Source organism: Gymnodraco acuticeps, unplaced genomic scaffold (assembly GCF_902827175.1).
Source record: "Gymnodraco acuticeps unplaced genomic scaffold, fGymAcu1.1, whole genome shotgun sequence".
Classification (NCBI taxonomy): domain Eukaryota; kingdom Metazoa; phylum Chordata; class Actinopteri; order Perciformes; family Bathydraconidae; genus Gymnodraco; species Gymnodraco acuticeps.
Window position 1 is genome coordinate 58,417 of NW_022989974.1, and position 17,539 is coordinate 75,955.

General features: G+C 40.7%; 1 protein-coding gene across 12 annotated transcripts in view; it reads left to right on the forward strand.

The window, feature by feature from the left end:
• The first annotated feature begins 527 nt into the window (after positions 1-527).
• The window catches only part of rap1gap (RAP1 GTPase activating protein), a 62,046-nt gene continuing 45,034 nt past the window's right edge, over positions 528-17,539 (forward strand). For 3 of the 12 annotated variants that reach the window (XR_004568515.1, XM_034210963.1, XM_034210975.1), the window contains exon 1: positions 16,717-16,946. Coding sequence is in view for 8 of the 12 variants with exons in the window: in XM_034210963.1 (XP_034066854.1) it covers positions 16,903-16,946 (44 nt within the window). In the remaining 4 variants the exon portion in view is untranslated. Of the gene's footprint in view, positions 624-16,713; positions 16,947-17,539 lie in introns of those variants that run through there. The other 9 variants (XM_034210964.1, XM_034210966.1, XM_034210980.1 and 6 more) reach the window with 8 other exon arrangements.

Genomic DNA, 17,539 nt, shown 5'->3' on the forward strand with positions numbered 1-17,539 from the left:
TTACCTGTTACACATACTTGGGTATCTGGCTTGATGACTGTCTCACTTTTAAACTTCATGTCAATAACCTGCTTAAAAAGCTGAGGGTTAGACTAGGTTTCTTTTACAGAAATAAGTCCTGTTTCTCGCTTGAGGCCAGGAAAAGGCTCTGTGACCTTTTTACCTGTGCTGGATTATGGTGATCTGTTCTATATGAATGCACCTGCCAATTACCTGAGCAAGTTAGATGCTGCGTATCACAGTGCACTGAGATTTTTGACAAATTGTAAAGCACTTATGCATCACTGTTGGTACCTGTACTTGTGGTTAAATATGTAAATTGTAATCCCTGTACATTTTGCTGTATGATGTCCTTTTGTTGTTCTGTTGTTTGTCTTCTTGTGGAACCTACTGCTGCAGGTCTCCCTTGAAAAAGAGATCATTGATCTCAATGGGATTTTACCTGGATAAATAAAGGTGTTGAATTGAATTGAATTGAAATACATGTGTTTTGCGTCACGTGTTGTCAAATCCCAACGTGATTGGTCGTCGGTTGCTAAGCAGCGCAGCCTCCATTCATGCCTGCTGTACTCTGCATCAGCAACTCATTCACTTCCAGCCGCCTGCTGAAGACCGGACCTAAGGTACTGTACTCTGCATGCTAAATAACCATGTAAATAACACGAAGTGTGGACCACATATGGGGGCGTTGTTATTAAATGGCGTCGTTTGTGTAAATAGTTGTATTTTTGGAGTAGCAAAGATAGCGCTTTTGGCTAAGTTTTGTAGCTGTCCCATGCAGGAATTGGTGTGGCTGCTGCTCATGTTATTCGGGCATAATTGCTACACGCACGTCTGTGTTAATGTTACGAGGCAATATGTGTTGCATCTAGTTTTTATGCTTTTATGAGTCACAAGTTTGGTTTCAAGAAGGCCTTTTAGTTTCTTCGATGGAGTTTTTGATGCGAGTCCGTTGTGAAGTTGGGTTTGTCTTCAGAAATGTAGCCTTGTACAATAGGGAGTTTTTCCAGATCTTTCCACTGGAGTGTTTGGTAGAGAAAACCTTTCTTATTTTGACTAGCGTTTTGCAATATCGGTGTTAAAATGTTTTGGTGTCATGAAAGCAGTTTTGCAATTGCAGTGCTTGTTTCACTACAATCAGTGCAATGTGTTGCAGCTGGCCTTTTCCCTCCACTTTATCAATCCGAAAAATATCAAAATGCATCTTAATACTATTAATATCTTGACACATGTTCATGAACTGAAAGGTCTTAAAAACTGAAATTCTTCCATATTTTGTGAAAATGTGTTAGTTGATTTAAATCCCTTATATACATTGTATATAAGTGGTCTCTTTGAATTGCACAGTGGCCTTTTCTCCATTTATGTTTTGTTTCCTAATGTCACGTTTGATAGCATTTCCTTCCGCTATGTAGGAAGACGCCATTAAATGTCATTTCAGTGATAAATTGCACCTTGACATTTAGTTTTCAAGGTTTATAGATTTGTGTTACATTTGACATGACATTTTCTCAACATCGCTATCACTGACTTTCAGGAATTCCTGTTTCTATTACTGTATCTTTTCTCACATCAGAACCGCTTTCGGCACAATGCTTGTTGGCTGCTCCCAGTGTTGAATTATTTTCAGGTATGTTTTTTTTTAGGATGAAGCACATTGCTTACTTTAATATATCAAGAACAAGATTCCAATGTTTGTTTATGACTTAAAAGTGGGTAAGTAATTTTGGAGAAACCAGCTCGAGTGCGCTAGAATTTGAAAATACACAGCCGGAAGAAATCTGCCACTTCCTTACAGAGCCCCTCCTCCAACACACACGAACGCGCACATGACCAATGAGGGCACGAGATAAGTTTGTGCACAGATGGAAGGCTGACAGGCAGGTAGGCCATCCAGTTTTTTTATGGATTTTTTGTCAAAGCACTTCAGATATTCATTGCTATCGGGATGTTAAGAGCATTCCATGGAATATAACAAAAAGTGTATCTCGAGCCGGTTTCTCAAACTTACCTACCCCACCTTTAATTGGTAAATCTATATATTTGCAAGGCTGCCTGGTGTTTCTGAAGCTGCCAAAATGGTATTTTGCTGACCTCTTTAAATGTGTTCATGTATTTAAGTAAACCTTAAGCCTTGAATTTAGACTTGTTGATTGATAGAGAAACATTTAGGACAGTCTCTGGCTCCATCCTGGATTCTCTAGCTGTAGCCAACCTGTTCACTACTTCTTCATCATTTCATTTTTATCTTTCCAATTCTCCCATTTCCATCCTCACTCCTTCATTTCCTCGTGCACCTTTTAAAACCCAATCTCCATATTGAACCCTCCCTCTCAGGCTTGATATCTTTATGCTTCCAGATGAGTGCCTCCGTGTGTCACTGTGTTGGCAGAGGAGGCAGTGCTCTCAGAGGTTTGTATGTTCTGGCAGTCAGTCCCTCCACACAGCAGCCTTTTCTATTATTAAATGTACCAGGACTTGTCTTTTTGCAGCTGAGCACGATCTCTGCTCAGTGTAGGAAGATTTCCCTCATGCAGATCATGTTCCTCTTGAAACTAAAAACAACAGAAGCCCTACAGAAAACAGACTATAATTATTCTGCAAAATCCTTATAAAACAACATATTTGTGAATTCATGAGTTTCTGGGAGGATGAGCAGTGCAGAGAGACCTCACTCTAATTGTCGCCTGTGAATGTGCTGTAGTGGGGCAGCCCCAAGTCCCAGTCGTGTAATTAGATCCCTCATGATAAACAATTAGTCTGTAATGAATGAGGTTAAATCCCCATTAGCCCACATATTTCTGTAGCCGTGTCATCAGGGTGATACAAGATTAATAACATGTCAGACATGCAACATGTACAGATGACTAATCGAATGGTGATCATGCAGTGCTCACAACTGGATGTACAGTACAGACAGATGTATCCGATTTTTCATTAGGATGTTAAACATGTAGCAACATGACATTAACTACTGCAAGTAAATGTAGTCTGTTCGTTTTCTAACATATATGCACTAACTCCCAGACTATGCATCGGCACATGCAAGAAGTTAAAGCACACGAATGGTTATGATGTAAATGCTAAAACAAAAATAGATGAATACCGCTACGATGGTAATAATTGGTAATGGAAAAACAACCTTATTGGTTGCGTGCTAAACAAATAGCTTTCAAAATAATAATTTGGGACATTTTCATGTAAATCTACATGTCAATGAATGGCAAGAAATACTTCGTCATCATCATATCATGTCTTTGGTAGATATTTAACCAAACCAAACAACAGATTTAGCACTGCACTCCTTCAACATTCAAATTCATGCAGCAGAACCAGAAATGTCATCTTATTACATGCATTCTTCTTTCGTGAGCGCTGGCAGTTCAGTCACAGATGCAGATGTGTTATAGCTAGCAGCAGGGGGGGGGGGGCATATGCCAAGCAGAGATGCGAATAGGCTGCAGAGGTCTGGTTAACTCACTCCTTTCTCACTCTGTCACCTCCAGGTTTTTTCTTTTTGCATTCAGCCCGAAACACTAACTCAATTTGCACCACTTGAGGAAAGACTGTGCACAGCTCCCTCTGGAGCAACACAAAGCTAACAACCTTTTTCACATAATAGTACTCCCAAGACTTGAACAGAGATGAATGAGCCTCAGTTCTTCTACACTAAATCTAGTTTTTTGCACAATCGTTACTACTCACTGTTATCCTGCTTTGATTACGAATTCAAGATTATAAATGATAAGTGTGCAGAGATGCTCCAACAAGGCGGGTTAACAACAATAACAGACAACACTATCTATTTTTAATGTCACTTCACTAGAAGTAGTTACATTAATTATTTTATAGCTCTTTTTTATGGGCATATTTTTCTGAGCTTTTGAGCCTGCATTGTATGAACAGGGTTCTTTTGACGGTTCATATATACAGTTGAATTGCATGCTTGATAGTCCTATTGCCCTCTATGTTTCACCCAGTTGTTGTATTCCTATGACTTGGACCTACAGCTGATGAATGACCTCAGTAGCCCATTAAAGGGTTGGAGCATCGTGCAGTTTCTCCTCTCATGACTGTCTAAAAGGAATCAGTGAAAGCCTCTGAGCTTCACCCAGTTTCCACATTTTACATGGATTATTTATATGCAGGTTTATGTGAGGCCATCGGCTGCTCCTGAGACTCTCAGCCACCCTTTCATCATCATACATGTGGGTCCCCCCCCCCGGCACTGTACGTCTCTTTAGCCGTGCGATGTATCCTCTCCTACAGTGCTCTTGCCCTCTCATGTTATAGTTTGATGTCTAATATGTTAATGAACCCTTTTGTAAATGACAGCCTTGTCTGTGGTGTCTGAAACACAAGCATGTGCTGTGATTAACAGTCAGTGGGTCACAGAAGGGCAGTACATGAAGACGTGTAGTGTGAAGAAAGGAGAGAAAGAGTAGACAGCAGGGATATTTATAAGCAACCAGATTGTACTTATTATTTAGTTTTAGTCGTGCATTTCCCCCTCCTTCGCCCCTATATTGAAAGTCATTCTGTTTCCTTTCATAAGGTGGCATCTTGATTATAGAGTTGTCCGCGTCACAAGCAAGCAAACAATATTTAAAACCATATGTTCATACTTGAATGCTTTTTTTTAGAAATAGGAGGCATCATTTCCCTCCCTGATTAATTATTCATCCACAGTCTGCATTTGTGCATTCTCTGCTCTGAGGAGGAGCTCGACGCCTGCAAACAGCTTATTAGAGCGAAAGTGTACCGTCTCTTTGATGGGTTTTGAATGCGTCACCCACTATCTGCCTCTGTGAAGAATCTATATTTGTTCTTGATTGAAGTTGCCTTTGTACTGTTGCCCATTCAGTAGTTTCAATGCCTATCCGATAGTGTACAGGCATAATCAGTGAGTTTTATTTGAATTGGTTTACTCATTGCTACCTCACATCCACACGCTTTGATGTCAGCCTTATTAACATTTAGAAAAGTGTCTCATCATAGCTGGAGCATCTTGAGTCTGTTCTTTTTACTTTCACTTTAATCTTGTGCGAAAAGTCTATCCTCATCACCTTCATCTTGCTTGGTTGAAGTGACCGAAGAACCACCGAATCTTGCAAAAAGAAACATTACTAAAAAAGTGTGTGGGATGGTTTATCTCTGCGCTAGATCCAATCACACATGACAAGGTTTTAATAAGATGCATAATAACATGATTGTGACTATATTGTTCAGTGTATAAGTTGGAAGTGTTTAGATAAGACTAATTGGTTCCATATTCTATTTATCAATGCGCATTTTTGAAATGCAGGGCATGTTGCTGAAAAAGCACACTATGCCGCAGGATTGCTGCAGTACAGAGATGTTATGAACACGGCTGACATGTATCTGACCATTGATTTATTCTGCTTGCTGGCTCTGTTTTGTGTCTGTGCTCCATTGTTCCAATTTTTTAAGAATATCTTGCTGGAATAAAATATATTGGAGATCAGCTTTTCCTAAAATAAATCTGTTTGAATCCCCTTAGAGAAATTGAGGTTTTAAACCAAACTGGATTGAAATAATCTTAGGCAGCACTAAAAGCATACTATATTCACAAATTCTACAACGTACTGCAATTTAACATTGTATAATAATCCAGAACGAGTTGTTCCACAGATAATTATAAGGTTATTCTCAATGAAGCGTGAACATTAATGACAAGCCTACATGCGGTTCCTCCCTGTAAAGATGTATTATTGTTTCCTCTCTGCACCACGGAGCTGTGTGACAGATACAGGGGGACCCCACACAATCTGCTGTGGGAGGTCTCACTTTAGATGTGTTTTCTGCACAGCTTTAAATCTGCCACGATGACAAACTGACGAGGTTCTGGAATATTATTATTACATGTCACTTGTTAGACACTTTTATCCAAAGCGACTTACATACTTAATACTGTGGACAATCCCCACAGGAGCAATTTGGGGTGAAGTGTCTCAGGGACACAACGACATGCTGACTGCAGTGGGGTTTGAACCTGTGAACCTGTAACCCCCCTGATCCGAACACCAACGCTCAACCCACTGCACACGACTCCCACGAATATATTGTGTTGCATATATGTGTATGACTCCTAGGTTGTCTCTAATGCAGGAAGCTTCCTGTCCTCTCTGTCACAACACTAATGTTCTCTGAGTGACACATGCAGAACGTTAGCTCTATTTCCGGAGACACCTGCTGTTCCCATGCAGAGGCTCTGACTCAGCACTCACACTTTTCCTACATTATATCTAGCGGAAGACAAAAGTAGATGTCAAAGCTGACAGCAGACAGAGCAGCACAGCGTCAGGGTTTACATGAATCGTTTCATTCAGCTCGTCTAATGCGTTACAGAACAAGATGTTAAAGGGGACCTATTGTGCAAAAATCCACTTTTTCATGTATTTTATACATCAACATGTGTCCCCTCTGTGTAAAGAGATTCTGGAAGTTTCAGGGACAAAGACCCCCTCTCTTTTTGTCCTGATCCATTTATATAAAAACCTGTCTGAAAATGAGCTGATCAGATTTTGGCCACTTTATGATGTCATAACGATTTGTTGGCTTGTAACCATTAGCCAATCACAACCAAGGCATTTTACAATCTTTCAGGGAACATCCTCTAATAAGCTCACTAAACAAATATCAGTTCACAGAAATGTTATTTAATTTATTTTTTATTTTTAATTGAACAGGTTATTTAACAGTGGAATTAAACTATTGGAAAGCACGGAAAATGTGTGTGCATCAAGATTAACCATTAAGATGACATAAACATGAAGTCATGAACACTAACCCAGACATTAGTTGTCTAACTTGAACCTAAGACACTTGTAGCCAGTCTCTGCATTCCCCTTATTCCCCAATAAGGGGAATGTCAACACAGACACCTGTCAGCCCGCACTATGCTGTTCCTCAGCGCCGCTCCCCCTCCCACTGAAATTATGAATGTAAAGCGTATAGTAATCATAGATAACACGGCAGGGTCCGTGACAGTTTGTTTTCTTCTGATTTCAAATAAACAAAGTCTTGGTTTTCAGAATATTAAACTTGTTTCGCCAAATTCCCATGATAAATACAACTTTTAAGCTTGTTGGCATAATTACAAGCGGTAACTTAATGTCACAGCAGGCATAGCAACAGCCGGTGTTTCTTTCAGCTTGCGACGTAACTAGGAGTCTAGTGGAACTTTAAAAAAAAAAAGAAAATTACATTGTTTATGAATTAATCTGAGGGCCACGAAAAAAGGAGGGCCGCCATTTGCCCATCCCTGATCTAAAGTAAGAATCAGCCCTTTTTGAAACAGGGCTGAAACAGAGGGGATTATGGGATGCTGCAATGATCTGTTTGGTATTTGGAGCCAAACACTTCAGAGACATGTTTTGTATATATCTGAGACCTATAATATATTGATTAAAAACAGTATAATAGGGGACCTTTTAAAGGATGTCTCTCTTGAAAGCTTTTAAGTGCAGTTACATTGAGTGTCTTCATTAAGATTACCCTCAATCTTACAAATCTCTCCTGGTGTTTACCCCTCAAATGGGCCTGACCTAAAAACCGCATGAAATCATGCATGGAAGAAGCAAACACGTGTATTCAATCATTTAACTAAGCTTGTTCGATGGCATCAATGTCAGCAGTAAGCCAAGATAACATTTGTTTAGCATTTAAGATCTAACAAATAATGAGCAGAAATAAACATGAGAAGAAATACTCCGCAGTGGAGCCAGATATCAAGTGAAATCTTAATATATTTTACACAACATAATATGAAGAATCATTTACCCTCATTTACCCAATTTTTGAGCAAGCAAAATAATTCAAATGTGTAATAAAATAACTTCATTTGAATTTTCCTTAACTTTTGTAGAAATTGATTGGCACCTGTTTAAATTGTGCACCAAGTTAGAAGAACCTAGTACAGATTTGTCCTGGAGTAAACTTTGTAGATAATGATTTACAACAGTGTCCAGCAGAGGGCAATCTTACTCTGTATTTAATTATAATTCTGTTATAAATGCACATGCATATAGACTCGCATACAAAAAGTATCCACGTTCTTAATCAAATGTCTCATTGATCTTTGCAAAGGTGGTTGGTGGAACTGAACTCTATCAGATGTATGATTCTCACTTTGAGTGGAAAGCAAAAGGATTTCAACTTGCCCTTCTATCTTTTTGGCATTTCTCCACCGGCTGAGGGGTTTAAGTCTTTCTCGGCTGCAGTGAGTCATTTATTGATCACCTGTAGACACAGTCCTTCTCAGGTGCAGAGCAACATCTATCACGGAGCTGCCTGGCTCTCAGCGAGGGGATGGCACGGCACTGAGGATCCATTAAATCTGAAATATATATTTTACTGCAACGAAGTAAACCATACATTTATGAAAAAGATTCATCGCTCTCAGTCATTGATTTGAAGGATAACGCTCCAAATAAGTCACTCCATTATTAAGTCATTGGTAAAAAGAATCTAATGCAGTATGATGGAAACAAAAACATTCATATCTCTTGACACTGTTAGAAATTAAAATCAATGTTTTATGGCATGACTTGGTTTGGACGTACCGTCAGCTTAAAAGCTGTTTTTATTCTGAAAAAAACCGGAAGTTCTCGCACAATCTTAATGCCAAGCTTTTATTCTGAAAATCCTTCATGACGACATCCGGGGCTACCGTAAATGATAACTGCCGTGAAAAACTTCCAGTATTATTAAAGTAACTATTAAAGCCGTTATAATGTATTAAATAAAAAGTTATGAAAGAGATAAGGAGGAGAAAAGGCGTGTGGACGTAAGCAATGAATGTAAAATGTCGAAATCCTCTGTTTAACGCGATGTCGGACATTGAAGATTAAGGCGCACAGCACGAGAGGATATAAGGAGGCAGCTGACTACATCTCTCCCCTTGCTTCGCTGCAGCCACACCGAGACAACGCCGGGTTTTGTCTCTTCTTTACCTTCTGCTTGTTCTATTACCACGTTACTTAATTAAAGTACCCATTTGAACCTTCTCAGAGACTCCATTGGTCTCCTTATTTTAAGTTTCTTTCCTGGGAGCAAGAGGAGCATCACAGTTTTCTTCAACACCTCATCATAGCCGGTCTCAATATAGACAGGGAACTGATAGCTGCATAGCTGATAGCTTCGAACCCAAACAGAGAGGAATGTAAAGTAGGACTTGTGATTTCAGGACGGTGCAACAACACCTCTTTTCTTCAGCCGTGTCCCCAGTAATATCCTGGCCCTCTAATGAGAGGCCATGAAAGGCCACAGTGTGTGCGTGAGGCTGTTTGCGGTGGCTCCCAGGGTCCCGAGGGCCATGTGACCTCATTAGGCGCATTCACACCGCAGTACTTTTCCCACAAAGGTTCATGAGAACTTAGTTCATGAGAACTCTTTAGTTCTCATGAACTAAGTACAGATCGCGTTCACACCGGAATAAGTCCCTGGGGGAGGATTAGGCAAATGAAGCCGCTGACGTCACTTCTTCTTCTGCTTTGGGTTTACTGGCAGGCCGCAAACTACTTCACGGCGTATACTGCCGCCCAAAGTCCCCGGCCGGAAGTCCCCGGAGACTCCCAGCAGCTTCTACTGAAGCCTTCCGAGTAAATCGCCAGAACGCCGACACCTCCTCATCTCCACCGCTCCCATGTTTTATTTTGTGTTGCCATAAGTTAGTCTTTCTGCGTTTGTGCGCTGGGCTAATGCTAATGCGAGGATAATAAAATGGCGGCTTCACAACACTTTTTGGGAGTTTTACGGGGCGTGGTTTGCAATCCGCCCAGCCAATCAGAAATAGGAACATTTTTCTCCCACGAAAGTCACTGCTCTCTAACAGGGACTGAAAAGGGGGTAAAAAGGTTCTCATGAACTACTTTTAGTACCGGTGTCAGTACCAGATATGTTCGGGTTACCAGATATGTTCGGGTGTATTTCCGTCGCATCCGTCATCCGTCATATCCGTCATATACTCACCTCCCTCTGCTCCCAGCGCTCTGCTGCCACACACCGGCCGTCTGTGGAACTGCAGCCGGAGGAACTCGGGACAGCTTGTTATGTGTGGCGTGCTATGATGGGGTCCCATGTACTTGTGCACATAAATAATGTTTCTAATTATTTACAATTAAAAAATATATATATTCTGCGTTACTTTAGCCAACACTTTTATAAGGCCACTAGATTAGAAAATTACGAAATGTGTAGATGGAATACATATATTTCAGGTTGTTATTTTGTCATGATGTTTAATGTTGTATTTACCTTTTAGTATTTTTATATAGTATCTGAACTTTGGAGTGGAGTTGGGAGACACACGACACATCAAATCACATCTACAGATCAAGGCGAAACGAATGGAAGTACTCCCATACTCCTAGCGTGAAAATGTTTGAAAACGTGTGCAAAGTCTCCGAAAATCCTAAAAATAAGCTCATATTTTAATTCCCCATTAAAAAAAAACACATCATTCAGTAAAAACAAGGCCCCACTGATCATCTACTCTCTGAGACGATTCCAGGGATGTCTGGCTTGAGTTTCGACCACCAGGGAAAGTGGACAAAAGTGCCCGAGATCAGCCTCTTAATTTACCCAGGGCCTAGTGCTTGGTTTTTGGCATGAAAATTCAGGAAACTCCCCTGAGTATTTTATTAAATATCTGAACTTTGGAGAGGAGTTGGGGGACACACGACACATCAAATCACATCTACAGATCAAGACGAAGCTAGTGGAAGTACTCCTAGCGTGTGAAAATGTTTGTGAAAACGTGTGCAAAGTCTCCGAAAACGGAGCAGTGGCTGTGATGCTAGCTTTGCGGCTAGCGGTTAGTTGTTATTGTTTGAAGTTGTTGCTATGGAAACAACATGACGGAGAAAAAATTAATATCTTCTACATATAATAACGGACAAAGTAAAGAATGAAGTGTAGGCTATGCCTGTTTGAAGTTATTGCTAAGGAAACAACATGACGGAGAAAAAGTATAATCTTCTACATATAATAACGGACAAAGTAAAGAATGAAGTGTCGGCTATGTTTAAATGTTCGGAATTTGACCGTGATGGCCCTCTTGAGTTGCCGTAAAATATGACGAATATGACGGATGACGGATGCGACGGAAATACACCCGAACATATCTGGTAGCCCGAACATATCTGGTACTGACACCCGAACATATCTGGTACTGACACCGGCTCTTTTTGGTGTGAACGCGACAAAAGAGTTCTCATGAACCTTTGTGGGAAAAGTACTGCGGTGTGAATGCGCCTATTGGGAGGAGGATGCTTCAGTAGGAGTGCTCCTGCCAGTCAGACAGTCAACAAACCCATACTGTAACTTCTCTTCAACTGTGTTATTTTCAGACGTCTGATACTCTGCACTCTCCTCTGTTTACAAATCGGGCAGAGGACGATAATCTGATCCAAAGCAAATATGATATTAAATATTTGTTCAGTTCCTTTGATGTAACAATAAAGTTTAGTCAAGTGAAGTAATAAACTTCCCTCTGTTCAATGTGACTTTACAAGCAATTAGAGCTATCCACAATTAACACATAGCTTTGAGTAATAACATCTGCCGTGCCTTCAGACATGCGCACTCAGCCAGCTCCTGAACTTTTCAAGAATTGTAATGGAAATGAAATACTTGCGGAGATAAGGCTCGGCTTATTTCCTCATGCTTTGAAGCACAATTGCCCTTTTGATTATGCGCTCCCTTCAAATATTTGCATGGCACCCCTTTTTCTGCAAACTCACCCTCTCCAAATACAAGTGTATGTGTAGCCCTTGTTCAGCTGAGGATGTGGAACATATTTAGAATACATACACAAGCCATAGGCAGTGCGTTCATGACGATAGAGTTCAAATACTGTGGATTTACTCGGTTCGTTAAGGGGCTTTTCACCAGCTGAGTATATACTTTATTTTGGGCAGAGGACCTCTCCAAACTAAAACATCAGCCTCTTCAGCCTGGATATACCTACAATAACCTCTTTCAGATACAAAGTTGATCATTTAATTAAAAGATTGGGTGCTATTTTTAATAGTGGTTTGAGCATACAGCAATATTCTGACAAAAGAGCTTATGCTCCAAAACTAAAGGATTTCTCTGCTTAATATGTTTTAGTAGAGAGTGCCCTAAACCTCCAACAGAATAATTTGTATTGATGTTATTTGCCCTGTGTTGAAACCAGTAAGTGGCTAGGTAGACAACAATGTAATATTAATGAGAATAAACAGAGCATGAAGCTGAATTGTTTTGTATTCAAATAATGCTTTTGTTGAGCCAGCAGAGCCATACTTTGCCCTGCACCTCCAATTGCTTTGTATCGCAGTTGATTTATGATGTTTTTCCAGCCTTAAACACACTTAACCTCCGACCCATAGAAAATTAGATTTATTTTGAAAATAACTCTATGATAAATTACGATGCACCTCCTTAACAATGACTTTGCCAACACTGCCTGTTTAATCAGTGTCTGCTTCTCTGTAAACCGGCTATACGCACATTAGGGCTGCACGATATTGGAAAAAACTCACATTGTGATCTTTTCCCCCCTGCGATATATATATATTAGGGCCGGGACTTTAACGCGTTAATTAAGATTAATTAATTACACAAAAATTAACGCGTTAAAAAAATTAACGCATTTTAATCGCACTTATTTTTGCACCGCGGAACGTTTCTCACTGGATGAGTTTCAGGCGTACCGATTATACTGGAGCACCAACTAACGTTCATGACTTCAGACAACAACAAACCACAGTGAACAACAGTGGGAAATGTTGTTTTAAAAAACGGACGGATGGAAGCGTCGATAAGAGAACGGTTGTGTGCAAATTATGCAAAAAGGAATTCGCATATCACCGCAGCACATCAAGCCTCAAGTATCACCTCAATGCAAAACATATAGCAGCTAGCGTGGAAGCTAGCGTGGACGTTAGCCTCTTTTATCGCGTTCACACCAAAAAGAGCCGGTACTAAAATTAGTTCATGAGAACCTTTTTACCCACACGAAAGTCCCTGCTAGAGAGCAGAGAGCTGCTAGAGAGCAGGGACTTTCGTACGGCTCTCTTGTGAGAAAATAGCTATATTTCTGATTGGCTGGGCGGATTGCAAACCACGCCCCGTAAAACTCCCAAAAAGTTTTGTGAAGCCGCCATTTTATTATCCTCGCATTAGCATTATTAGCATTAGCCCAGCGCAGAAACGCAGAGAGACTAACTTATGGCAACACAAAATAAAACATGGGAGCGGTGGAGATGAGGAGGTGTCGGCGTTTTGGCGATTTACTCGGAAGGCTTCAGTAGAAGCTGCTGGGACTCCCAGCAGCTTCTACTGAAGCCAGTCCCCAACTCCGGGGACTTCCGGCCGGGGACTTTGGGCGGCAGTATACGCCGTGAAGTGGTTTGCGGCCTGCCAGTAAACCCAAAGCAGAAGAAGAAGAAGTGACGTCAGCGGCTTCATTTGCCTAATCCACCCCCAGGTTCAAAGAGTTCTCATGAACTAAATTCTCATGAACCTTTGTGGGAAAAGTACTGCGGTGTGAATGCGCCTAATGGTATACTAAAATCCATGTGAAAAAAATTGCTTCTCACTGTTCTCAGGTCAAATATTTATATGTGATTAAAAATGCGATTAATTTCGATTAATTAATTACAAAGCCTCTAATTAATTAGATTAATTTTTTTAATCGAGTCCCGGCCCTAATATATATATATATATATTGCGATGTGAAAAAATACAGGAATTGAAGAAAAGACAGTTTTTTTGTCCGCAAACCATCCTTTCTTGAACTTTCTAATGCTATACAATTGGTATTTTTGTAACTATATTTAACCGGATGAAGGATTTTAGTCATGTAGGTCTGGATCTTAAGTTATCAGAGCAACAAGCTGAACTAGCTCGGTTAGCAGCGCCGAACTGCCCTGGAAACTACTTTATTCAGTGTTTTTAACTTTTAATCACCCGGTCCGTTTGCTTTGGAGATTTGATTGTGGTTTGCTGTGCATGCAGAGCCTGCATGTCACTCACTCAAGTACCCCTGAGAGCCGCGCAAGTTTTCCTTTTGTAGCAAGCAGCAAATAATTGTAATATTACGTGTTTCAGTTAATTTGCCTACTTAATATCGCACGTCAATTTTGCACGTCCTACGATGTGAATATTGCGATTATCGTCACGACACGATATATCGTGCAGCCCTAACGCACATGTATTCCTCAGAAGCACATTTCCTGCCCCATGAAAGCAAAATGGGGTAAATGAAGTTCTTTGCCTCGTTTCTTTCCGCTCCTTTCTCCTTGTTTTACACCAACTCTACAACTGCCTCTACATTTGACAAAGTTAGCTGCTACCCTTTTCTACACTGGAAATAAACTAATAAGTTCATGGGATGGTATAGCTGCCCACACACAGATTCAAGTAGGAGGAGGCATATGTTTACACCTGTAGAAATGATAGCGTGTATATAACTGGGACAGAGGAATAACTACGTTTGTTTTTGTCTGTGTTTTGTTGGTGTTGCAGTATCAGTCGTTTCTGGGGGTCTGACGACGTGGATATCAGGGAGAGATCTCCATTTCTTTTGTCCTCTTAAGGGTCTTCCTGCCTGTCCACTTCATTTGAGACAAAAGAGGAGCCAGAGCATAGAGAGGGCATTTTCCTGAGGTGATGTGATTAAAGGCCTCTTTCTGGGCTGCAGCCATTCAGATGCCTCGCACACGCCACGACTGCTTTAGCTAATTGAATTATTGGAGAAGCAGACAGACGGGATTGGAGCTAGCACCCAAGACCGAGGCATTGAATCGATAGAGTGGCACTCAAATAAAGTCGGGCAGTCGCTGTGCCAATGATGAAAGAAAGATCAGATGGCTTTTTTTTTGGATAAAAACAAGTGGTTTCTGATTGTTTCAGTTGAAAGTAACTGAGCTGGTGGTTTGCTTTCGTCTCATGTTGGATAAGGTGGAAACTATTGTTTTTTTAACTAAAACATGTTCACAATTACAAAAGTGGCAACTTCATACAGAATTGTATTTACAATTGTAAAACATTTCAACCTCATGGTATCAATAGAGGAACAGTCAGCGATCACCAAAGTCAGTAGGCTTCGTCCTCTGGGAACTCGTGTTTATTCACCCTATAGATTCTTGAATCCTCTCAAATAATGTTGGACAGACTAAAGGACAGACATTTGCATTCCTAGAGCCCAGTGTATGGATAAAAACAAATCGTAAAGAATAGGGCTGCTCAATATTTTAATCGCAATTACGATTTTGGCTTGCAACGATTACGAAAACAACATAATCGAAATAAAACGATTATTATTATTTTTTATTATTTTTTTTATCGGTTTTTCAGTTGAATTATACTTAAAGTTCAGGGTAATCAACTGTTAAAAACATACTATTCAAATGTCTTTTTTCAATAAATGGATGTTTTCAAAGTAAATGGATAATCGTTATTAATAATCGTGATATCAATTATTGACCCAAATAATCGAGATTATGATTTTTGTCATAATCGAGCAGCCCTAGTAAAGAATGTAATTTAAATCAATAATCACTATGATCGATGAAGTCTCTGTGCACTAAAGATCAGTCTGGTCAGATAAAAGACAACAAGAGACAAAGTGAGGTCCATGACCAAAGAAAGGTCATCCAAGGATGCTGTTCTGTGGTTCTGTGGTGAATAGTAATTAGAAAACTGCAGTCTCATAGGACGGAGGAGGTACTGGAGAAATGACGTAACTCTGTATCAGCATGATGGTGCTTATTTGGTGGGCGCATTAATTAACTAAGTGCTCGGTAACTGAGTGTTTTGCAGTTAATGAGGACATCATTGGTCCTTGGGGAGATTAAATCATGGATCATGAGATTGTATTCATGATTTAGAGGCACTTGAAATGTTTGCCTTACCCATCCGACACATCTTACTCTGTCCTGAGTAACACTGAGTGTGTCTCATCCGACATAGTGCAAATGTTTGGGAAGTCAACGTTTATCAGATAGCTGGCTGATGCTCCAGACTGCTATTCCTCTTTATTCAATCATCCATGGCAGCCTTAATGTTGTCACTTTATCACACTCATCAGCCTGCTATAGAAGGCTCTCTGTGTCCAGACATATACTCAATTCTATCAATTTGGCTGGCAATAAAGCAGGACAACTCTGTGCTACGTTTTGTGAGAGGCAATTGGCTTAAAAAACAAAGAATACAGAGAGGGATGGATGGACAGATTATAAACGTGTTCACTGAGGTCGTTACCTACAGTATGTGGGTGTTGGGCAAGGCCCTGCAATTAGGACTTTTGTGATGAATGATAAACTGTTTCAGGTCTAGCTTGTTTAACCAGCTGCCTTGAAGGGACACAGAGAGGGAGTGCTGCAAGACTTGTTCTAAGCAAACTCTTACAATGCCAATAACTCCTATCTGTTTTTGCCTGGGGCCATTTAAAAAAGTATTTGTTTTGACATTGCGCCATCTGTGTTGTCTGGTTTCAGGTATTACAGTTTATTTAGAATATTTAAAAAAAAAACCCTGCTTGTTGGTTCTCAGTGATGTAAACACATTAGAGAGAGGATGTAGCTGTGTGTGAAAAGGCTGCCACTTCACTCCTGGTTCCCTGGGAGACTGGCATGGTCAGCAGCAGCCCCCTCCCCTTCCCCCCCTCATCCTCTTGCTGTTTCTCCCCCTGCTTGTGAAGGAGGAGGCGTGTGAGCAAGGAAGAGGCAGGGCACAATAGCCGAGGCTGCGGGAGTGGAACCCAGACAGCAGGCAAAGCATAACAACATACACACACACACACACACACACATGCTCAGTCAGCGTAAGTGACACAAGTGCTGGCTCCATTCAGCCCTGAGTTGACTGACTCACCGCTATCCATTAGCCGGCATGCCGCAGAGAAAGAGGAGTTTCACTTTTGGAGCCTATGGAGGGTAAGAATATATATCCTTACAACATGTAGAACAACTTCACCTCTGTACAACACACTGTTCTCATGTGTGTGATTGTGAGTGTGTGTTTCTGTCTCCCTGTTTGATGACTGTGCAGATTCTGTGTCTGTGCCGTTTGCTCGGGAATGCTATCATGTTTATCATAACAGCTTTTTTTGTTGTTCTATGTCTCAGATGTCATTTTCGGGGCTTTCTTTCATTGAATGGACCTTAGCAGACTGCTGTTTCTGCTTGAAAAGGAATCATTTAGGGGTATGTTCTGTACAGTAATGGCAAGGCATTATGTGTAGATAAACAACAGAGAGAAAAAGAAGGTATGGTGCAGGTTAGAGGGAAAGTCTTACTTGGACAGAGCTGAAGGTACGATGGATGTGAATGTTGACAGTAGGTACTTGTGTTGCTATGTTGCCCACTTCAGACTTTACAGGGCACTGCACAGTAGACACGCTGTCAGCAAAGAGCTTTTTAGTGACCCAAAGGTGAACAGGTGTCCCAATGCAACTGCATGCCTGACTGCCTTTAGTTTTTGTACCTATATTTTTGTGTGCGTATGTTGGAGTCTGAAATACCTTTAG